The sequence below is a fragment of the Cyprinodon tularosa genome, unplaced genomic scaffold (genome assembly GCF_016077235.1).
Source record: "Cyprinodon tularosa strain WSP-4 unplaced genomic scaffold, ASM1607723v1 ctg649, whole genome shotgun sequence".
NCBI lineage: Eukaryota > Metazoa > Chordata > Actinopteri > Cyprinodontiformes > Cyprinodontidae > Cyprinodon > Cyprinodon tularosa.
In genome coordinates this window covers 270,832-294,903 of record NW_024039395.1, presented here as the reverse complement: position 1 = coordinate 294,903, position 24,072 = coordinate 270,832, and the positions used below count along the sequence as shown (strand labels likewise).

The 24,072-nt window shown below is 38.5% G+C and overlaps 1 protein-coding gene across 1 annotated transcript in view; it reads left to right on the top strand.

The window, feature by feature from the left end:
• smad3a (SMAD family member 3a) overlaps positions 1–17,607 on the top strand; it is a 33,286-nt gene extending 15,679 nt beyond the window's left edge. The window contains exons 2-8 of the mRNA XM_038308828.1: positions 8,884–9,077; positions 9,371–9,505; positions 10,811–10,936; positions 11,586–11,798; positions 11,895–12,032; positions 12,613–12,757; positions 16,676–17,607. Of these exons, the coding sequence (XP_038164756.1) occupies positions 8,884–9,077; positions 9,371–9,505; positions 10,811–10,936; positions 11,586–11,798; positions 11,895–12,032; positions 12,613–12,757; positions 16,676–16,799 (1,075 nt within the window). The 3' untranslated portion in view covers positions 16,800–17,607. The remainder of the gene's footprint in view (positions 1–8,883; positions 9,078–9,370; positions 9,506–10,810; positions 10,937–11,585; positions 11,799–11,894; positions 12,033–12,612; positions 12,758–16,675) is intronic.
• The last annotated feature ends 6,465 nt before the right edge of the window (positions 17,608–24,072 follow it).

Below are 24,072 nucleotides of genomic sequence, written 5' to 3'. Positions count from 1 at the left end.
TGACTTTTTCTGATGAGCTTTTTAGGAGGGATGGTATGAATCAAAGAAAAATAATCTGTATAATTAGCCCAAATTGAAAAGAATTTAACTTTTACTGCTTTTCAGTCAGGATCACTGGTGCCTATCTTCAGCAGTTTTTTTGGCAAGCTAGGTTGTGCAGCACAGAGACACTAAACCCAGCAACACATGCTCACACCTAAGGGCAATTTAGAGACACCAGTCAATCTAAGAGCCATGCTTTCACACTGTGGAAGGAAGCCAGAGTTCCTGGAAAAAAGCCAACGATGTACGGGGAGAAAAGGCCAAAGCCTGGATTTGAACCCAGAATATACTTTCTGCAAGGCAGCTGTTCTACATGTACTTTATTGGTGTTAAGGATTGATCTCAGATGTTGTTTGTTATTGTTAGGATCCAAGACACCTGTTCAATGATAATCATTGATGTGCCAAAGAAATCTTGGCCACACTTTGGAAAAAAAGTTTTAAACACGATAATATATCACTCCTACAATGTTTAGAAGGAATATTTGATGTTTATGGACTGGTTAAAGCAAACAAAAAAGCCAAACTCAGGAAGTAAGTAAAATTTCACACAAAAAAATAAATAAATACCACTGAGGTGGTCTGAACATCAGACAGGAGTTTGGTAGCTGTTTATCAGTCAGTTATTCCAGCTGTTCTATCAGACCAATCACAGGATTTTTTTTTTTTGTCTTCTCTGGTAAAATATTGAATTGCAGTCCTGTTGGTCATGTAGGGTCCCTCCACTTAAGGATGCAATAAAATTCACAAAAGCCATTCCAGCTTTCGACCCCCACCCTAAGCCCTCAGCCGGTGGACAGACGGAGAGCTCTTGGGGGGGTTGGGTGGTGGTGCTCAGTCACAGACACTTTGAGCTGCCCTGATCTGTTCAGACTTATTGTCCAGAAACCCCAACACCCCCCACCTCCTCTTGTTGTCCATCATCAACTATCCCCTTTTTGCGGGACAGACTACATGTGGTAATGATGTCAGTGTAATCAAAGACGCATTTAAAAATATCTTTTGATTCTACTAAAGAAAATACAGATTGAACTATATAGTTTGGATGTTATGAGACTAATATTAAAACAAGGATCAAAGCAGAGAAAAGTTGATGATCAGTTTTATTTACTGTGTTGTTTTGGGGATCTCAAAACATCATTTGGGCATAATGCATGGAAGAAAGTTCAAAGGAAGGCGTTTGTGTTCAGGCTAGTGCCAACTTGAACACACACATTTTTGTGTATTTGCTATGCCTTTCAGCATAACTGAGTGTGCCCCCCCACCTCCCGCAAGCTTAGTGAAGCTCAGTCTGCTCTGTTTGGCTGTGTTCAGTGTGCCAACCAAAAAAATAAGTGTTTCTGTCCTCTGCTCTTTACAATGTAATATGTCCCCATCTTCCTGTTGTACTTTTCCTTAACAGCAATCAGTTTCATATTTGTTGATTAATACCATTAAACATAGTTACTTCTTTTCTCCCTCGCTCTTAGATTCCCTTCGTCACTATTCATACAAACATGTAAGTTGATGGACTGTAAGGTCAGATTGATCCTCAGCTTCAGGTCATGGAGCACAGACAATGGTTTCACTTTCCCTCTGGCAACAATATATCTATCAATTTGATGCCTTCTGCACTTTGGGCATCAATTTTGCTCCCTCACTGTCTCTTTTTACAACAACGTCTGTTATCTGTCTCGTTTTCTGTCAAAAAGAGAATCAGTGCGCCCTAAAGAACTTACACTTTTACTTGTTTCCAGGTCTACTTCTTGTTTCCATGCAATGATCAGTGCAGAGTACCAAATTAGTAGTTTTCAATGCTATGAAACTGTAAATTGATTCATCCAAATTATCTTGTTTTGCGTTTCTGTTTTTGTTTCCCATAAACACAAACTTCAGCCCTTACTCTAAAGCAGTGACTCCCAAACTTTTCCACTTCAGATCTACAAAAGGATAAAGAGACCCATTACCCTAGCTATTATCCTAATGTTTCCACTTGGTCAATTAATCTGGATAAATATCAGATTAATATCGGTCATCGGTCCGATATTAATTGAAAAACTAATATCAAATTTATCTGCCAGCATCTGAAATCTCAGATATTTGCATGCGAAGAGAAACTCTCTGCTTCTGTTAAACATTTCTGTAACCTTTTGGTTAATTTTACATGGCTTTTGTTTTGAAACCTTTTGTTGACTTTTGTTCCTTGTTTTAGTAATATTACTTTTAACATTCTACAGTGCAAAATAAGTAATAGAAGATGGTATGATCCATACTAATATTGTATCAGGTCAATATCGGTATCGTACAAAAAAAGTCTCTTTTTAAATAATTTGGCCTGTTCAGTATGGTTTTAGGTAAAAGTGTGGAATAGTGTTTAAACAAAATCCCTCTGCTTCAAACACTTAATGGCCTGATCTTCAAAAGGTTTGCCTGTATAAAACGCATGCAACCATGTTATTGTGCACAATGCTGAGCAACAAGCCAGGTGCAGATCAAATTGTGTGTGACTTTGTAGCTTTATGATTATGAGATTCCTATTCTAATGACCAAACTCAGAAAAACTGTAGGTGGATGATATGGCGATGTAATACCATCCTCAAAGTGATCTATCAAACCTGAAACTTATTTTGTGTGCAGTTTTTGCATCTATATTTTGCACGTCATGTGCAAACTCACAATCTTTCCTTTAGGTATAAAGATAATTTCCTGATTCACATATTTTATAAAACACCTGAACTGGTTGTTTGTTTGTTTTTCTTTCTTTTTTTATTGCCTAATGAGAGAACTGGGCTTTAGGCTGCCCTACAAGGCTTATAAACCCGGGTTTGAATGGCAACAAAGCCATTCTCAAGCACATATCAAGGTGCTCATTCATAAGCCTGGATGGATATTTATTACTGATTATGTTCATGGTGGAGAATCCTGCTTCACAGCAGCAGGTTGAGCCAAAGATACTCAAAATGTGCAGGGCCATCTTTGAGCACGCCATTTCACTTTTCTTTCACCCGTTCACTGCAGTTCTTCCAGCAGTCCACACTTTCTCTGCTTTCTTTTTCTCATCAGCTTCTCCTTCTTTCCATCGCCTGGCTTGCCACAGGTTTGCCTGCTGTGTCTAAAAAGAGCTAGCAGCAGCAACCCAGACCGACACAGCTCATTGGCTAATTTGTATCTCGTGCAGCCTGGTCCCGGACGCTCCGGAGGGCTTTACGATATTAACAGAAGAAGTGGCGCAAGTGAAGTTAGACACTGTTGTCTGACAACATGCAATAATTTATAAATGTTTTAAATTCGGTTGGGTCCAGATTAGCCGGCAGGTGGGTCCGGACCCTGGTACACTAATCCATGACCTTTGGTCTGGAGCTTTATCTCTGTGTAAATCTGACCATGTTAGGTTTTCCAGGTTTTATAATTGATATTTAATCTTTTAAATTCATGTTTGCGATTTTTGATCGCGTTATTTATTACATTTTCTACTTTTGTTTGTGGCATCTTCAAATAATGATGTAAAGTGCACTAAAAGTAATATTAATCGTTATCATAATCCATCTTCATGGCATGACTTTATGTTTCTTTTATGGCCATTCCCAAACTGGCTGCTCATCATTCAGTTGTAGATCAGGCTCCTTATACTTTGCATTGAACAGCATGATATGACTTAACATTTCAGCTTCTTTCTATAATGGTCTGTCTCAAATCAAAAACTATCAAGGAATGCCTAAATGACCAAAGGTCAATTCACAACAGACCGGAGCCTGCAACAACCAACACAGTCTTTAATTTGAGAATCAAAAGCTGAAAAAAAAGTAATTGTATTGTATTTAAAGGATACCTCTGATTATTTTAAGGTTAACAAAAATGTTTGGTAGAATATTCAGAAACAAAGAAAAAAAAAAGGAGAAAGGCTCTTGTGCACACACCTTCAACCAGCACTTAATTTTCCCCTAAATTGTGACTTACACCTATAGCTAAAACTCACACATGATCTAAATCATTACCAAATTTAAGTGAATTGCTATTTGGCGTGAGTCGCATCTCTGGTAAAAAATGTTCATAAGTTTTCAATATATCTGGTTAATCCAACAACATTCCCTTTTTCTTATGTTTTTGTCTTCAGTAAAATACCTTGTGGACTTTTTGAGTTTGATGCTGAGACTGTCAATAGTCACTATTGGGCTCCCAATAAATCCTGTATCCAGATTATGATCTAGATTATCCCTAAAATTTAACGGATTGTTCCATGGCATAAGGGACACACTTTTCATTCAAATCCATACATAACTTTTTATGTTATCCTGTACACAGACAGGCAAACTCACAAACTCTCCTAAAAACATAACCTTTTTGGCTGAGGTAAAAATTAAAACATGTCGGAAATGTCCCAAGGTTGGAAATCGAACTCCAGATGGCTGCGTCACACCTCTGGAGCCCCTGCACATGGGACAGCCGCTGCATCACAAGCCACCCCAGGATTTGGGAATTGAGTTTTCTCAAAAACCTCAGTTATTTAAAAATAAAGTGGTTAGGCAAAGCTCAATCTTGTGATTGGATTGATACGGATTGATACATTCCTCCAGTACATGCAAGTTATTAATAAGTAAGCAATCTCTGGATCCAGTTACCTTTTAGCGGATCGTTTATCAGCTGTTGAATAAGTTCTTTTTTTGATTATTTAAGAGGCTTTATACCTTTGTCCTAAAAATCTAGAGACAAACACAAACGCACAACAGAGCCCAGCAGGGAATGTGGGATCATAGCCAATCCCTCTGCCTTTCCTCTTTGACATGCTAACAAACACTGAGCCTTGAATCAATCTGAACTGTTTTTAGGAACTGAATATATCTCTGGCTTTAAAACAAGTTATTAATATTTAGCTTCAGGTGTTTCTCAATCAGGCCTCCTTAGCCTGTATCTGCTGCTTTTGATTGTAGTTTTGAATCAAATATACCACAATATAAAAGTATACTGACTATGCCTAGAAGTACAATATGTTTGTGGTTCCCTGTGTAAACCACCATGCCTTCAAGTTTTAGAAAGTCTGCTGATCAGCAGATGCAACTCAAAAATTTCAATTTGAATGATTGTCTGCAGAGAGCAAACAAAGCAAACAAAACTGGATATTCTTTTCTTTTCATAACATAGTAGTGAATACGATTAGTTAGCTGTCATTCATTTCTGAATAAATTCCAGTCTTTACACAACCTGGACAGTCTATATTAACCCTGGATGACTGTTTCAGCCCACTCAGCTCCACAACACTCTCATTGATCAGCATAGACCAAACACACATACCGACAACATCAGGTCAACCCTGTGTGACTCGTGTTCCTGTCACAGTAGATCAAGAGAGCAGCTTTTAATGTGACTCATTCAGTACCTCCTCTTGTTTTTCTTCCTGTACTTTCAGTAAGTTTCAGCTTCTGATTTGATTTAATCCACTGCCCTTTTCATATGTCCTACCTCATCTCAGTGACGTTTTAGAAACCTTCTTCTGGGCTTTCTGATGATGTCTTCCGTCTTTGATGAAGGAAATTGTTTTTATACGCTGTTCAAGGTCTGACTGATCGCTTCTATAGACAGGCTTTGTTAAAAAAATTCAGAGGTATAAAAAGGACTGACAATCTTATGCAATCGTTCATAAATAGCACATGGTTATGAAATGTGGTTAAAGGAAGCAGTCTGTTATTCATCACAAAATATACTAAACAGGAACACTGAAATAAGAAAAGAGGAACTGCACTCCCAGGAGGATTGGTTTATTTATTAAGTTTTAAAAAAAATTATTCATTTTGTGTTTTAAAAATGCATTAGAAAATGCTTTTTATCAGCATTGCTGAGGGAGATTTTATTGGGGGGATTAGAACTCTATCGCGTCATCACTCGGTTTTAGTGAAAGTTTACAGATTGGGTCTTGTGGAGCAGCTGCTACTATAACTTTTGTTAAATGTCTAACTTGAACTCTAATCCAAAATCAAGCTCTGCACTGAGCTGTGTTGTTTGTTGTTAGGGTTCTGTGAGCAGACACCAGCCATATTGTCAGCCAGACTGTCTTATCTACCACATGCGAGACAGAGGAAACTCCTGGTGTTACTATCATGATCCCAGGAAACATTTTCCCACTGCTACCACTGCTGCCTTAAACACACAGCAGATCATTTCAGTTTCATTGAAGCCTACAGACAAAGCTGGTGGTTTTCATATTCACTCTACTGTTTAAGCTAAACATATTTTATTTTATCTTAGTTGCAGTGTTTATTGTCTTTTGGAGGTGAATGCTGGATCACCACTTTTTTTAAAATTTGTAGTTGATTTAGGGATTGAATGAGTTGGCTCTTGTTTACTGCTTTATTCAGATTTATTAGCTTGAAAAACTCATGTGGGATGTAGTGTTTTAGTTTTAAAAATCAGTGTTGATTCAGCTTTCATCTATTTTTTTTATTAAGAGCTCAAAAGCCCCAGAGAAAGTCTCCTGTTAGCACAGAGTCAAAACCTTAAGGAGCCAAAGACGTTGTGGGCAAAAACTTTAGCCATGAAATAATAAAAAACTTAAATAAGAGTGGCCCTGCTTTGCTTTCAGTACCAAAATGTTCTGGTTTTGGTCTAAAACTGTTGTTTTGTTAAAGCCTTCGACCCTTAGTCTTAGTTTCTTTGCAATGGGTGAAACAGTAAGAAAGAGGGGACACATGTGAATGTCGACTCTTGCATAACATGCTGAGCTTTTATTTATTTATATTTTTACCATGGGCCATTGTGCTCAAAAATAAGAGGCTGTACCAACCTATTGTGATATCAGCTGACCTCAATCCCTCTGCCAGTATTTTTTTTTAATCCCAGATGAGGGCAGATGTTTTATTAAACAATGAAATTCCTGTAACGCATACATAATCTAATTTCCAGTGGTTTATTTTTAGACACGCTGTCATATGAAGTGGGCTTAAGCTTGTGTATTCATCGGCAGCAGGTCATTTTAGAGCGCTAAGTGGTTAAAACCAGTATAAAATCAGAGGTTGTTTTGTTTAAGAGGCCAGAGATATGTTCTTCCTAAGCTTTTAGTAGAATCTACAGCCTTTTGTTAGCAGAGAGGAAGAAAAAAATATTTCCATACTCTGTCAGGAAGTTTCATATTGCCAGGAAAATTTAATAGTTTAAGCCATAATTCACAAAAGTCTCCTTTAATCTCTTTAGTTGACTGCAGTTACTATCCTGTTGATTCTTGAACATAATAAATAATAAAGGAGTAAATCTTCAACCTTTAAAGAAAAACCAAGATACACTATATTGCCAAAAGTATTTGCTCACCTGCCTTGACTCACATATGAGCTTAAGTGACATCCCGTTCCTAATCCATAGGGTTCAATATGACATCGGTCCACCCTTTGCAGCTAGAACAGCTTCAACTCTTCTGGGAAGGCTGTCCACAAGGTTTAGGAGTGTGTTTATGGGAATTTTTGACCATTCTTCCAGAAGCGCATTTGTGAGGTCGCACACTGATGTTGGACGAGAAGGCCTGGCTCTCAGTCTCCGCTCTAATTCATCCCAAAGGTGTTCTATCGGGTTGAGGTCAGGACTCTGTGCAGGCCAGTCAAGTTCATCCACACCAGACTCTGTCATCCATGTCTTTATGGACCTTGCTTTGTGCACTGGTGCACAGTCATGTTGGAAGAGGAAGGGGCCAGCTCCAAACTGTTCCCACAAAGTTGGGAGCATGGAATTGTCCAAAATGTCTTGGTATGCTGAAGCATTCAGAGTTCCTTTCACTGGAACTAAGGGGCCAAGCCCAGCTCCTGAAAAACAACCCCACACCATAATCCCCCCTCCACCAAACTTTACACTTGGCACAATGCAGTCAGACAAGTACCGTTCTCCTGGCAACCGCCAAACCCAGACCCGTCCATCAGATTGCCAGATGGAGAAGCGCGATTCGTCACTCCAGAGAACGCGTCTCCACTGCTCTAGAGTCCAGTGGCGGCGTGCTTTACACCACCCCATCCGACGCTTTGCATTGCACTTGGTGATGTATGGCTTGGATGCAGCTGCTCGACCATGGAAACCCATTCCATGAAGCTCTCTGCGCACTGTTCTTGAGCTAATCTGAAGGCCACATGAAGTTTGGAGGTCTGTAGTGATTGACTCTGCAGAAAGTTGGCGACCTCTTCGCACTATGCGCGTCAGCATCCGCTGACCCCGCTCCGTCAGTTTACGTGGCCTACCACTTCGTGGCTGAGTTGCTGTCGTTCCCAAACACTTCCATTTTCTTATAATACAGCTGACAGTTGACTGTGGAATATTTAGGAGCGAGGAAATTTCACGACTGGATTTGTTGCACAGGTGGCATCCTATCACAGTTCCACGCTGGAATTCACTGAGCTCCTGAGAGCGACCCATTCTTTCACAAATGTTTGTAAAAACAGTCTGCATGCCTAGGTGCTTGAATTTATACACCTGTGGCCATGGAAGTGATTGGAACACCTGATTCCAATAATTTGGATGGGTGAGCAAATACTTTTGGCAATATAGTGTATAACTTTATTAGAATTTTATTTTTAATTAAGTTTCAAAACACAAAAATCATCATAATTAGATGTGCATTTTACTGGAAAGATCATGATTCACTGGATATGTCTCCACACGTTTTTGCAAACAATAATATCAGATAAGACTTTTTTTTGTCTTTATCTCTTAATAATGTTAACTCTTTAATGTTAATTCTTTAAGACTTCTTAAATGATTGATTGTTTTTGTTTATTGAAAAACTTTAACAATAATAAAAACCACATGAGTTGTTCTTTTTTTTCTCTGATAATTTACCTGAGTTTAGCCCTAAAAATGAAACACTACTGACTGACTCTCGTGCCTCTCTCTACAGGTCCCTCGATGGCCGCCTTCAGGTGTCCCACAGGAAGGGCCTGCCTCATGTCATCTACTGCCGGCTGTGGCGCTGGCCCGACCTGCAGTCTCACCATGAGCTGCGAGCAGTGGAGCTGTGCGAGTACGCCTTCCACACCAAGAAGGATGAAGTGTGTGTCAACCCATACCACTACCAGAGAGTAGAGACCCCAGGTATGACTGCTGGGAGGCAGGTGATCATGCAACTTGTTGCAGGAAAGAGTTTTGAAAAGAGAATGTTTTTTTATATTTTGTATTCTGACCTGATATGTGCTTTTTAATGTAAATTTCTATGTCCATTATTCTCTTAACGAGTATTTTTTGCAGGTTTTCCTGTTAGTTTAAAACAGAAACTGTTATGAGCTTTAACTTCATTTATTTATTTTTTTTGTAAAAATCTTACATCAGCTCTTGTTATAATCTCAGGATAGAAATGTTATCTGCTTCTTTCTTTCTCTTTGTCTCAGTCCTCCCACCGGTGCTGGTGCCCAGGCACACAGAAATCCCCAGTGAGTTCCCCCCGCTGGACGACTACAGCCATTCAATCCCCGAAAACACCAATTTTCCTGCCGGCATCGAGCCCCAGAGCAACTACATACCAGGTACCAGCACAGCTTCACAGATGACTTACTCCAAAGGATAAACATTTTCAGGAGGGTAGGGCATTGTGTGTCTTTTAATCTCTGCAAATACAGTATTGTCATCCTCTAGATTGCTGCAGCTGCAAAACCCAACTACAAACACCAATTCCAATTTGAATATACTAGTTTCTATATTTAGAGTATGAGCCTTCTTATATGGCACCATAGCGGGGCTCTAAGGCAGCGGCCAAGAACAGCTCCTCTCGACAATTTTACAAAATATGCCACTTAAAACTATACAAATTAGACATCAAACCTGCATCTATGATCGCCAAGGCCTGCTGGAGCTACGGTCACAAAATGTTTTAAATACTGACATTTTTGACTGTTTAAGAAGCTGCAGAGTGCTACAGACGGATGTCAACAAAAGAACAGCGGACAATAACGGACGGAGGAAGACGGAGAAAGCGAGGCTGCAGAGGGGGGCTATCTATGAAGCTAAAGAGAGATCCCCACAGACCGCCGCTTCCATCAGTTCTGCTCGCCAACGTCCGTTCTTTGGAAAACAAAATGGATAATTTCCGACTCAAACTCTCTTCAAAAAAGGAGATATGTAACTGCTGCGCCATCATTCTGACGGAGTCTTGGCTGTGTCCAGCCATACCGGATGGTGCGGTTTGACTTTGGAAGCTGATGCTGTACCCCGCGGATAGAAACAAAGAGCTCTGCATGAAGGACGCTCCTCTGAGACTGTTCCCAGGTAATCTTCAGCATCTAGAGGGAAAGCATAGCCCTCTGCAGGTGAAAACGAGGAGAGCACTCTAGATGCTTCTTTGGCAAATGCTGAAACATCCCCAGCCGGCTCCTCCGGCTTCCACACCTTCTCCAGCATCGTCTGTCGCTGCTAAACCTGCCGATGCCACCACTGCTGCTTCAACAGCGTCAACCTCTTCAACCCAGGGGGCTACCACCCTCACAGCATCATCGTCTTCTTCCTCCCCTGAGCCAGGAGAAGCAAGTGCTGCAGGAGCTGGAGGCAGTAGTAGCAGCTCAACAACAACTGCTGCTTACCTTATCAAGGCTACACTTTAGAAAGGGAAATTCTCTAGAGAGCTGTTCTAAATGAAATTTCTTTTTGTTTACACTTGTGTATACAAAATGACAAAATCTGTCTGTAAATCTGTCTAAGTCTAATTGAAAAAGAACAAACAAAACATCTGTTTCCTGTTAAAAGCAGGTGGAATTCAATGGCATGATATAATTTATTCTGTCAGACTTGTTCCCCAGATTTGATCATGTCACCTTCACGTGTTTTCTGTGTCTCAGAAACGCCACCGCCGGGCTACCTCAGTGAAGATGGAGAGACTAGTGATCATCAGATGACCCACAGCATGGACACAAGCTCCCCGAGCCTGTCACCGAACCCCGTCTCACCCACACACAGTAACTTAGGTGAGAACTGTTTGTCTTAGTGTGTTGCTGCTTCAGTATCGACCCCCCCGCGTGGAAATTGTCTGTTTGGTTTTGTTAAGAGGAAATGAGACGATGAAAGAATGCTTTGTCTTTCACGCCCACCAGGTGAGCATCTAAACAGACCAAGACTGCTCAGTCCACACTAAAGTCAATAAAAACATCCAGTGTTTATTCTGTGACTGAGAGAAGACATTGGTGGGACTCAGCTGGGACGCCACCACTGATTGGGAAGAGTAGCTGTTAGAGATTGCTGAAAGTGAGCAAATGACCAGAACTAGTCTGACTGCTGAAGACAACCACTGATGAGCCTGTAATCGTACTTTTTCCTTTTTTTTTTTTTGGGTTCTTGCATCCTTTCTGCGTGGGTTGTGTTTCCTCGTTTTGTTTGGTCAAAGTTTCTGGGAAGTAGCATAGAGCTGTGACATTTTTTGATGCAAGCTTTCACTAAAGTTTTTTCAGGTAGTATTTACCTTCTGTCTCTCACAATTTCCCCCCAAATATGAATCCATCCACCTTCTTCTCAATATTCGCCCCCCTTTTTAATTCCTCTCCCGTTTGTTTTGTTGCCTGCCTTAGATGACTTTAAATTGCATCTTTGCTCAACCATCTTTATCTGCTTCTCTCTCAGACCTCCATCCTGTGACATACTGTGAGCCGGCATTCTGGTGCTCTATTTCATACTACGAGCTGAACCAGCGAGTAGGAGAGACCTTCCACGCCTCGCAGCCCTCGCTGACAGTGGATGGATTTACAGACCCCTCCAACTCAGAGCGTTTCTGCCTCGGCCTGCTATCCAACGTCAACCGCAATGCAGCAGTGGAGTTAACACGCAGGCACATAGGTGGGCCTCCTCACTCCACCCTAAACCGGTCTAATAACTGCTGCCGCTGTCTAATGTCACTGTGACATCTGCCTTTCCGTCTCTGTTCCCTCTTAGGTCGAGGTGTGCGGCTGTACTACATCGGAGGAGAAGTGTTTGCAGAATGTCTCAGTGACAGCGCTATCTTCGTCCAGAGCCCCAACTGTAATCAGCGTTACGGTTGGCATCCGGCCACAGTCTGCAAAATCCCCCCAGGTGTGTGAGTAGTGCACAGAGTCCATGGAAAATCCTGGGACTGAATAAGCTGGGTTTAAGAAAAGCAATTTTGGATTCATCAGCCTTTCATAAGCATTTGGTTTAGTGAAAAAATAGAAGTTTTAAGGGTTTCCAAAAAGTAGTATTATCTTGAATTAAACCCTGCCTTTTATTTATAAAGCAGCTGACAATGTTAATAAATAAAAGGCAGGGTTACAGCTAAACTGATTTATTTATTTTAGATGCTTAAATCGGATTATTCTGAACAGATGTGGTGAATGCATCACCCTGATCATTAATGAGTCAGCACCAACAATCATAAACAACCCTGAATTTTGTTTTGTCTTTCTTCATAAGGTGATACTGAAACGATAAGTTGTTCATTTTACTATTAGATAAAACCCAGTCAGAAAAAAACAGACAGATTTACAGGGAGAAACACTGAGGCTGCCAATGTTAAACAGTCAGGGTGACTTCCCGTCACGTGGCATATTGTTATTATGTCTGAATTGAACTGAAACCAGCAGTAACCACCCAGGTTTTGATCTTTAGTTGAACTCAGCTTGTGGTTTTCCTCCAGGATGTAACTTGAAGATCTTCAACAACCAGGAGTTTGCTGCCCTGCTGGCACAGTCGGTCAACCAGGGCTTCGAGGCTGTCTACCAGCTCACCAGGATGTGCACTATCCGTATGAGCTTCGTCAAAGGCTGGGGAGCTGAATACAGGTAAAATGACTTGGCTTTTACAACTGAGATGTTGCAGCAGCTTACTAAAGAAACTCTGGGTTGTACAAGCATCTGCTGCTGTTTGGATAAGTTAGTAACAGTGAGAACGCGATTGATGAGATTAAGAGCAGATTTTATATTGGATTTTCTTATTTACACATCAAAGCTTTAATTTTAATGGGTTATGGGGTTGATTTCAACCAACGTTGATAATGCTTCAGTCTTAAGTGTTTTATCCTTGACGTATTTAGATAAAAAACTCCTGACATGCACATCCTATGTATGGAAACCTCTTTTGTTAGGGCCGTTATAAGGATGTCAGTACACTTCTATTGGTAAGTATTTAGCAATTTACTGAGCAAAATGTGAAGCTAAATTTAGTAGATTTTGGTAAATTTGCCTAATATTAATAAACAAGATGAAACAAAACTTGAATCACTTAATTCCTGCTAAAAAAGCAGAAACTACTAATAATTTAGAAGCTACTAAATTAATTGACTTTTACCACTGTGCAGTAAAATTATAGGTTGAGTAAACAATAGTTTAATGGAAATGGGGTGGTTATTTGACAAAACAAATAACTGAAACAAACTTTTTTTTAGGTTTAAAAAGTTTTACCTTTAAAAGAACAAGAATCAGGCTGCCTTTTATAACATTATCTTGTTCAAATTATATCTTTGTCCCTGAATATCTTAACAGTTTTTAACAGTATTTCCATGCGAAAACAAAAATGATAAATCACCAGCTATTTATTGAGCTATAAGCTCTGTAAATGCTGCTGAGCCAGGATTATACTACCTGATAGAGCAAGCCTGCGAGTGAACGGAGACAATAGGAGCAGACTGTGAATCACGCCTCAAATCCAGCCGCCCACGCTCACTCACACATCTGCTCACACTCTGCTGGATCCGGCGCATGACGCCATCGTGGCCTCGTCAATAGAACCAGGCCCCTGCTGGCACGCCCAACTATTTTTAAACACACACACATGTGCTGTGTCAAAAAGAGATGTCAGACTTTCCCTCGTTCAGTCTTCTTGGTTTTCCACACAGTCTGACTCACTGATAGTGGGATGGATTGGCTGAAAGTTGGCCCCACAGAGAAAGTTTCCGACCGGGGTAATACCTTTGTGCTGTGATCAACTACTCACCACTCCCGTCCTGACCAAACGCTGACATGTGGAGACACTTAAAGACAGGATTCAGGTTACATGATCAGGCAGGCCTCCCTTTCTCTCTGCCTTCCCCCCTCACAATCTGTGTTCAGTGTTTGATGATTTTAAACTCTTCGTTTTCCCTCTTGTTCTTTTCCTTAAAAAATACAAAAAATGCAACCAAAAATGTAAAATGTGGTAGACAAAAAAAAAAATTACAAAAAGCACCATGATAATAGCATCATAACAGACTTAAAAAAGAGCCAAACATAACCCAATATAAAAATAAAATAAAGAAATGAATAAAGCACACAAAAAAATACGCTCTAATGGCGCAGAGTAGAAAGTGAACGACAGGAAAGGGAAATAATGACGCGCATATAAAAGTTGTCATGTCTCTGTCATGTTTAGAAAATAGCCAGCAGAGAGGCTGAGTGAGGAAGCAGGTTTGGTTCTTGCAGCATTCTAAAACCAGATCTAACTTTTATAAACCTGTAGACTGCTGAATATTGCTACTGATCTTTTCTTTAAGCACCTATTTCAATGCTGTAGGAGGCTGCCTTCTAACTCCTATTGTTCTAGTTTTAGATCGTGCTTTGAAGAGCTTGTTTACTCTTTCCTCTCATGCAGCATAAAGACTTTGATTAAAAGAGCGTTTGAGACTGTGGGCAAAGCTGAATGATATGACAATGACCTCATCTAAGATTGCAATTTTCATGCTTTTTCATGGTTCTGTACTCAAAAAAGACTTAAAATTGTAAAGTAGCAAAAAAACTGAAACTCGAACACTTTTTTACAGAAGGTAGAAATAAAACATACAAACAGTACAAAATGTTGTACAAAATAAGAAGGAAAAAGAAAAAGCCCTCTAAAAAAATTCCTGCAACATTATCCAGCGTGTACCCTGGGTGATAGAGTCTTTGGGTATATCAAAAAAGCCTAGTCAGCAACACTGACTAGTCGGTCCTGTCTAATACCTGGGCTGAGCGCACCGGGCAGTACCCGATCCGGTACCACTGTTGAGTCAATGAACCACATACCTGGCCATGTCCTTTTACATAAACATTGTTAAAGATGGAAGCAGCAAATTTACACAAATATAAATGTAACCTTATATTATTTGATAACAAATTAAGTTTATATTATCAGCATAGACATAGAACACTTATATTTAAAGGGCACTGAGATTTTAAAATGTAATATAAAATACAGCAACTGCCTGAAACTCCCTGTAAATCTATTGCTGTGTGTGATATTAATAAAAATATAAATGAGTCGATTTGGATGATAGATCAGTATTGTTCATCAAGTATGCGATCTAGCTAATTAATCAGTAACAGTGCTAACCTGTGTGACTAATTTAGCTGAAGCTAGTGTGTGATTCAGTATTAAATCACACACCAGCTAGAAAATCTTGTTTCAGTTTATAAAAACACACTTATTATTATTCATGTATTTGGGGAATTAAGATCTCATTCATCTTAGACAACTATAAAAATCCAAAAACAGGACTGCATCGGCCAATACCCGCATGATTTTAGGTGTTTTAAAATAAAGTTTGCTTTTGAAATCCTGTCAGAAACTAATGGGTTGGTCCAGTTTTCTCAAATGCAACTTCTAAAAAATCCTCCATAAATCCATCTAGCTATTATATCTCTTTGTTCTTAATCTTTCTGATTGGTAACCTAATGAAAAGGTTTGCATAGGGACTTGTTTTTAGGGTTGCTAAAGTGACTTAAATATGTTGAATTTGCTTTCATATTTTTTTTCCAGATGCTTGAAAAGAAAAGAGATGTAAATTTGAATAAAATAAATAAGGATTTTTCCATTCTATTTAATCATTTTCCTTTTCCTACATGCTCTATTAATGCCGAATTAGCTCAATACTTTTATACTTTTTTTTTCTAATTAAATGCAATACTTTATAACTTGCCACACCACATTCTGATTTCGACATTTTATTTATAAAATTGTTGCTTACTAAAAAATACCTATTTTACTATTTGCTTAGTCTGTCCACTACTTTAAATGTAGTTAGATATGAATTGGATATGTGCCTCTAAAAGCGGCTGTAAAATAGAAAACATAGCTACTTTCAGGGGTTTCTCCAAACCTGAAGAAGGAATTTATACCTAGAAAGATGTTTAAATTTTCTATTTACTTCCTGTTTGAAATTCCAAGAAGTTTAAAAAAAACAATCCCCTGGAAATCTTGAAACTTGGAAACAAAGTCCAGTGGATTGTTTTTTTTTTATATTTACTTCTTTTGGAATGACTATGACCTGGATGAATGAAAATCTTCACCAGCATATTCTTGTTTGATAGTTATAGATTTTGAAAGTGTTAATCTAATTTGCTTAAAAAGCGGTAGTCCCATACAACTTTAAAGCTCTGCAGAGCCATTTTTAATTCTGTGTCATGTCAGTATTGATAGAGCATACTTACAAAGAATACTTTACAGCACAGTTTTATTTAATGTCAGGAGTTATATAAAAACAGTAGAGGCAAATCTTGGGATTTATACATGTGAATTGGAAGAGGAAAATTTGAAGTTGTCCTGGTCTCCAGTGGTGTTTAGGCCTGCAGAGGAGGGGTTGCAGCTCATTCAAGAACCACCACTGATCCAGCCTGGTTACTTTGGGACTATGTGGTCATTCACTGGGACAAATCACTCAGCTCTTATGGCACTGTGCAGGATTTTATTTCTGAAACCTGACTTGTCTCCAATCTTAACATCAGTCTGTGCTCTCCTCATGTGTCCTACAGGCGACAGACGGTGACCAGCACCCCCTGCTGGATCGAGCTGCACCTGAACGGCCCGCTGCAGTGGCTCGATAAGGTGCTGACACAGATGGGATCTCCCACCATTCGATGTTCCAGCGTCTCTTAGGGCCCTTCCCGTTCCACACATTTCTCTCTCTCTCTACAACCCTCCAAATGTTGCATCGCATTTAGTACAGAAAGATGATGAGCCCCCACTTTCTTTCAGCCACTTCTCCCCCACCCCAACACCTGCTGTCAGAAGCACTTTGTAGACACTTTGTGGCAAAAAGGGGACGAAGTGCATTAACGTCGTACCACATTAGTAGGATCTCAACCTGTTGTTTTTTTGCATCGAACCAGAAACTTTACAGTTTTTCTTTCTTTCTTGATTGAAATTTGCTTTTCATATTTTTGTAGACATTTGGAATTGAACAGTGGATTTGATAAATTATTTTCTATGTAATTATTATGTCCGAAATAGAGAAAAACATGTAAGATCGTTTTAAAGTGTATTTCATGTCTTGTTTTGGGGCATTTCACAGATGTTGAAGACGTCTATAGCTGTTTAAGCAATTGAAAGCAGACTGAAAGCAATTTATTTGATAACATCTGCAATGACTGTCTGCAGGTCGTTACTGCAGAGAGGGTAGGAATATCTGTTATGGTTGTATGCTTTTGTATTTTAAATGCAATTATCATTCTGGTTAAAGAGACAAACAGATCAATGTAAGGCTGTGTTTTAGTGATAGTAAGAGCGTGAAATGTAAAAAAAAAAGAAAAAAAAAAGCTGAAAACGAATAAGATTTACATCACTGATAAAATGTCAGAATATCAACAAATGAGTCTGATTCTGAAGGATTCCCAAAGAGAGAGAAAAAAAACAATTAAAACTCGTATGACAAGAGCACTGAGAGACATAGGATCTCCTTAAAGTTCACCAGGAGGAAACAAAATGCACTCTTGTTAATTCCAGCGTGTAAATATAACCGAAGCACATTTGATAACAGTTCTCTGCTGGGATTGCATTAACTTCAGGAAGCTTCACTTTGCTGAGCATGTCTGCAGCATTTTGGGTTGTACATATTCTCAAAACCGAACTTGAAAACATCTCACAGGCTTTAGTATTTTTCACACTTTTCAATGACATAGGGCACACTCATAAGTGTGACGTGAATACTCTGCAAAAAGCTTTGATGTGTTCAGAGAGCAGGAAAAGACTTCTGCTTTGTTAACAGTTTAACTTTGGTCTTATTTTTAGAAATGCTCTCTTCCTGCTCTCTCAGGACTTGAGAAGAACAGAAACATCTAAATGATAAACGATTGATAGAGAAGTTAAGCAGTTTGAGCAAATTTTTGTGGAGGAAGATTATCCCAAGTCAAGTTTTTTCACTAACACTGCAGGGTGGTCTGGGTTTGTGTTTTTATAACATGTGAATATCAGACCGTTTTGTTTTCAGCAGTTTTTTTATAAAGGGAAACATGTAGTTCGACCGCAGCATGTAAATAACAGTAGTGTCTTAATTTTTTTTATATTGCTTTCAGGACTATGTACATATACAACATAAACGTGTTGAATTGTGATCATTAACCTTCATAATGTTGATGGCTTTAGAAACAAAACAAAGAAAAGAAATAATAAAATGTTGATTAGAGCTGTTGCTAAATTAGAAAAGTACAGCTGTAGCTTTGATCCATTTTCTTTCAACGCCCACTCATGTGGAAGTGGATCGACTTCCTTCTGGTTCTATAACACTAGACAAAGACTCAGTGGGCGTGCATGAACAACTTCTTTTCTTTATTTACCTGAATCCAGCTGTTGATGATAATACAAGCACCTTGGTGCTAATCTGCAACATCACGTCTCAAAGAAGTACGGATCAAAAAAAAAAAAAATGCTATGAAATACTACATTACATTTACGCAGGCGGATCCTAAACGTTCTTTTTAAAACATGTAAACTTTAAAGTCTTGGGTTGTTTCAGAAACAGTAGCATCTACCAGTCTGAGACAAACCAGCTCTCTGTAGAGCTTCTAGTGTCCTTGAACGCAGCAGTCCTGATTCTGTTGGGATCTTTAAACTCTTGTGGTTGATGTAATTACCCTGATGGGGATGTTTTCAAAGCTATTTTGTCATTTTTTATACACTTTGCAGGTTATAGCTGTTGTGTTTGTTTCTTCCAATTTAAAGTTTCATATGTAACTATTAGTTACCATTTATGGTCCTCATCTCTGATTTGGTCTTTTTTAGATTTCATTGTATAAATTTTTCCTTCCTATTTTCCTGTGCTTAATAAGTAGATGCAATTCTTTGTATGTTTGTGTATTTCTGTTGATCTACAAATAAAATCTAAAACCTGAGTTGAAACTGAAAAGGGGTAAAGCAGTATTTGTTTTTTAGTGTGTTTCTATTGAAGGATTTTTTATTTAATTCAATGTAATAATTCAGAGCCACTGACTAAATCTTATGCCTATATTTCTGCTGTTTAATAATGGAGAGTTTTAGATTCTGTCTTTGTTTATAAAGGCAGAGTTTAGCAATTTATGACCACTTATCAAGCACATAATAAACTGGCCTTCACACCCACCAAATACAGCAACACCAGACATCAGCCTCGTTACAGGATTTAGAGCATCTTACTTCAGGTTCAAATCCTGCTGGTTCACCTCTCCATCTCTTTCTACATAAAAATGATATATATCCTGTTTTAACTTGTCATTTTTAAGGATATTAACTACTTCTTAGCAATAGAAAAGGATAAGAAGAAAGTAAACTAGTGATTAAACTAGTAAACTAGTGTTAAGGAAAAATTGTGGAGCCACCATAAACAACAGAAAAGAAGTAGTGAAAAATAGTAGTGCAAGTAGTGCAAAATAGGCACATCTGTTCAAAAATAAACACAAGTGGCACAAATGAAACACGAAGCTGCTGACATGGACAGGCCAAACGTCTTCTTGGGAAAGATGTAATGGTCTGATGTGACAGAGTTTGGGCTCTTTGGTTTCAGTTAAGGCTGAAATAATCAGATTAATATAATATTGATATAATTGTCAACTAATTTAGTAATTTATTAATCATAAACTCACATATAGAGACTCTAAAACATGTCATTAGCTATTAGATCAACTCACAGTGCAGTAATTACAGCAAAATTGTAAAAAAAAAATAAAAAATTTTAAGATCAAAAACCTTTTTCGTCTGTTAATATGCTCTCTCCAGAACACCTCCAGTGGTTTAGTTTTAGCTTTATTTAGTTGTAATTCTTCTTTAAAGAACATTTGGCTTTGTGATTACATAAGAAAATGATTACCGGTAATCAATTAGAAAAACAATCGTTAGTTGCAGGCCTAGTTTCAATGACTAGAGGTGTGTTTATAAGGGTCAAAGAGAGGCTTTAAAATTAAAAGCTTATAACCTGTTAAGCATGGTGATGGCAGCATCATGCTGTGGAATAGTTTTACTGTCTGTGTTACTGTAGAAGGAGGGCAGAGCTTCCTCTTAATATTTCAACTAAACTTAAAATTATCAATATTGGACAACTCAAAGCCCATGAAACTGGTTTTAGAAAGAATAAAGTTGAAGTAGTACTGAGGGTCTGTTATTGCTTAGCCAAAGTACAACCTTCAGCTTTACTGACAGTTTTTGGATTGTTAAACGTCTGGGCTGGCCAACTTTGCCTAATTTGTGTCTGGTCAAAACTGGTCAAATTTAGCTAATTCCTTTATCTGGATTTTTGAAAGAGGTCAAAGTTTCAGACAGACGTATGCAGAAAGCTGATTTATGGCTACTAAAAGCTTCTAGTATCCCTGCAACTTTGTCATTTATCCAAATGTTAGTGGCAGTGCTCTGTTTGTATTTGCCTAAGCCTGTCTGTAATGAAGAAAATCACTTTATTTAAGCTTAAAGACTTGAAAATTGAAATTTAAATAAGTTGTTTATGGTTTTTTTTTAACTCATTGCAATTTTATGCTGTGTAAGTTGAAGCTTTAAATAATTCATGAAAGGTCCAAAGTAAAACTGTTATTTTTGCTCCAAAAAACTGTTCATGTAAACATCTGACAACGATCTCTTGCTATGGTACAGTGCGGTTAATAATTTAGTCCCCAGGAACAAAAACAGTAATTACAGACCCACAGCAGACACTATTGTTTATTATGTCTGTAGAGCTAGCCAGTTCAATGCATATGTATCTTCTGTAGAAAAAAAAAAAAGGCTGACTTGGTGTCAGACATAAAGGCAGGCTTATTTGTGATGCCCTTCAGGTATAGACAGTGAAGTATGCTGCTAGACGTGGTTTAAACCACTTCACCAGTCACAGTTTGATTGCATGAGAAATTCAAATAACAGGGAGAGATTACTTTAGACATATGAATTCCTTAAAAAAAAACATCTGATCATGCTGTCTCCATGAGTCCAAACATTGACAGATTTGTTGCTGCCCCTCCTCTATAAATGGACATACAGAAGCCCTCCCATGCCCCATGTTTTAAATTAGGTATGGTGCTCTTTTCTTTTACTGCTCCTGTTTTGTGTCCTCCCTATTATCTTAGAAATGTTTATTGTGTTTGTCTGAAATGATTCACAGTCCTGTGCATATTTTAATAATAGCAAACTACCCAGTAATTTGTTTCCCTTTAAATAGAACAAATAGCAGATAAAAGTAAATTGACAACTGTGATACTAACCAGTGATTAACTGTAATAAAAGGACTTGTAGTGTGTTTAAGGTGTCGAAAAAAAAACTGATTTTCATTTACATGACATCTTGTCATGATTCTGTACTTTTTGGTTCTGTTCAAGTTTTCTTTTTTGAGTTTTAAGTTATACTTTGATTCATGCCGTTTTCTAGTTTACTTGTTTCATTTCCACTTTTTGTTATTCTAGTTATTTTTTATTGTATTTGAGTTCTAAGGTATTGTTTGCCCTCTGCTGCCCTCTTGTGTTAGTCTCTTTTCCCCTAGCTCCCTTCTAGGCTCCTCTGCCCACACCTGCTCCATATCTTCTAATTAGCCTGCTCTTTGTTCAGTCTCCCATTTATACACCTCATGTTCAGTCACTGTTTGCTGGTTCCTTGCTGTTGTTAAGTGCTTCCTCATCTCTGGCTCCCATGTGACCGTTTATATTTGCTGCATGGCTCCAAAGTTTAAAAAAGTTCAAATGGCCGACAGTCTGTAGCAAACAGGCTGATTGGACAAACTCCACTGTTACTCCACTGTTATTGGAGCTAAAATAATCATGCAGCCTGGAGAAACGGCGAGGGGAGAGGGGAAACAACACCATTGGGACCTCCAGGGAGGCGTCTTGTTATATCCAAGCTGTCTGGTGCCGGTAATGTTATTGGTTCATCGGGATGCTTCTAACTTGTGGTTAAATTGCATTTTCAGTGTCCACTTTTGTATTAGATTCGGCGTTTTCGTTCTCATTAGGTCATAAAAAGATTTAACTTTTAGTTTCTAAATACTCACTAGCTTTACTAATTCCTTTAACTGTATTGAAATAGAATATATTTAACCTTTCTTTGTCCAACAATAGGGATGTTCAGATGTGTCCGAAGCAAAGCAACTGAAAAAGAAAACATATCAGCAAAGGAAACGTGCTGATCCTGAGCTCAAAAGAATCAGCACCTCCAAATCCGAGGCCACGATTCTCCACGGGGAAAGATGGACTCCCCTCTTCAGGTTGGTGGAGAGTCCTTGTCTCAAGTGGAGGAGTTCAGGAGTGAGGGATGGATGGAGCATGAGATCAATAGACAGATCGGTGCAGCGTCGCCAGTGATGCGATCTCTATATCGGACTGTCGTGGTGAAGAGGGAGCTGAGTCGGTGGGCAAAGCTCTCGATTTACCGATCTTTAATGAGTTTCCTTTGCAGGGTGGCTGGGCGCACCCTTTGAGATCAGAAGAGGAGCTCAGTTACCCATGAGTTGGAGTAGAGTCGTTGCTCCGCCATGTGGAAAGGAGCCAGCTGAGGTGGCTCCTTGTGTGGGATCAGGAACTCTGAGCATCTCTGCTTAGACTGCTACGTCCATGAATCGACCCCGGATAAGCGAGACAAAATGGATGGATGGATGGATGGATGGATGGATGGATTGAACATTGATTAGTTATCAAAACAATATCATAATATGATTACAAATACTTAAAATGTAAAGAAAACTGTAGCCCATGTAGAGAACAAAGATTACTATAAAAACTGCATGAATGTTGCAATCACCTCTAACTTTTAATCAGTTTTAATTTTTAGGGCTTTGATTCTTAACTCATTATCAAATCTTTAGATGGACAGTGTGTAGATATGAGATCAATGTTAGTTTGCCAGTCGTTTGTGGTTTTGTTATTTTGTTTTAATTAGAAGTGAATGGAAATCAATCAAATAATACATTTAATTTTGTATATATTGTTGATTTTATACTATGTATATATATATATATATATATATATATATATATATATATATATATATATATATATATATATATATATATATATATATATATATATATATATATATATATATATATATATATATATATATTTACAGTATAAATATATATATATGAACATTGCATTTAAATGGTAACTTTGCTCTTCACTCATTTTAAAGTGGAGCTCAATCCTGAGTAATAATGACTTAGAGATTGTTGTCTATAATATTCATTGTAAGGGGGGAGCAGTGATTATGTCCATTCTATATAAGAACATCTATGCAAGTTAAAGTGTTTGTCAGCCACAGTCCCTTGCAGGATTTCTGCTGAAGCTTCCCACCAGATACTTCCTCAATATTTATCAGCAGCTTTAGAGTTGAAATACAGGACAGATCTGAAAGATTTACTGGATAGTAAGTGCATAATGCACAGTTTGCTTAGACAGAGTGTCTGGCTGTTCTAATTTTAGATTATCCAGTAATATTCATTTTTAAATCCTTATCAAGGGTTAATAACATTGCCTTTTTAAAACTGAGGATTTTTTAATAATGGAATCATGGTAATGTTTCATTTTATAAAATCAATTGATCAAAAATAGCATGTTGTTACGTGTATCATAATTTTTGAAGCATAATTATCGATATAAATTACTTAATACACAAATGAGAAATAATAAATTTTTTCATGTCTCTTATGCTAGGCTGCAAAGTGCTACAGGCAAGAAGGTCCTGAGTTTGATTCCAGGGGTTTTTCTGCATGTAGTTTGCATGTTCTCAACATGCATGTGTGGGTACTCTCTGGGTATCTCCGGCTTGCCCAAAAAACCAATGACTGATCGGTTAAATGGCGTCTCTTAAATGACCCTCAGGTGTGATCTTCTGTATGGCTGCTTGGTCGTGTATCTCTGAGTTGCTCTGCGATGGACTGGCGACCTGTCCAGAGTTCACACCTCCTTTTACCAACAGAAAGGAGCAGATAGCC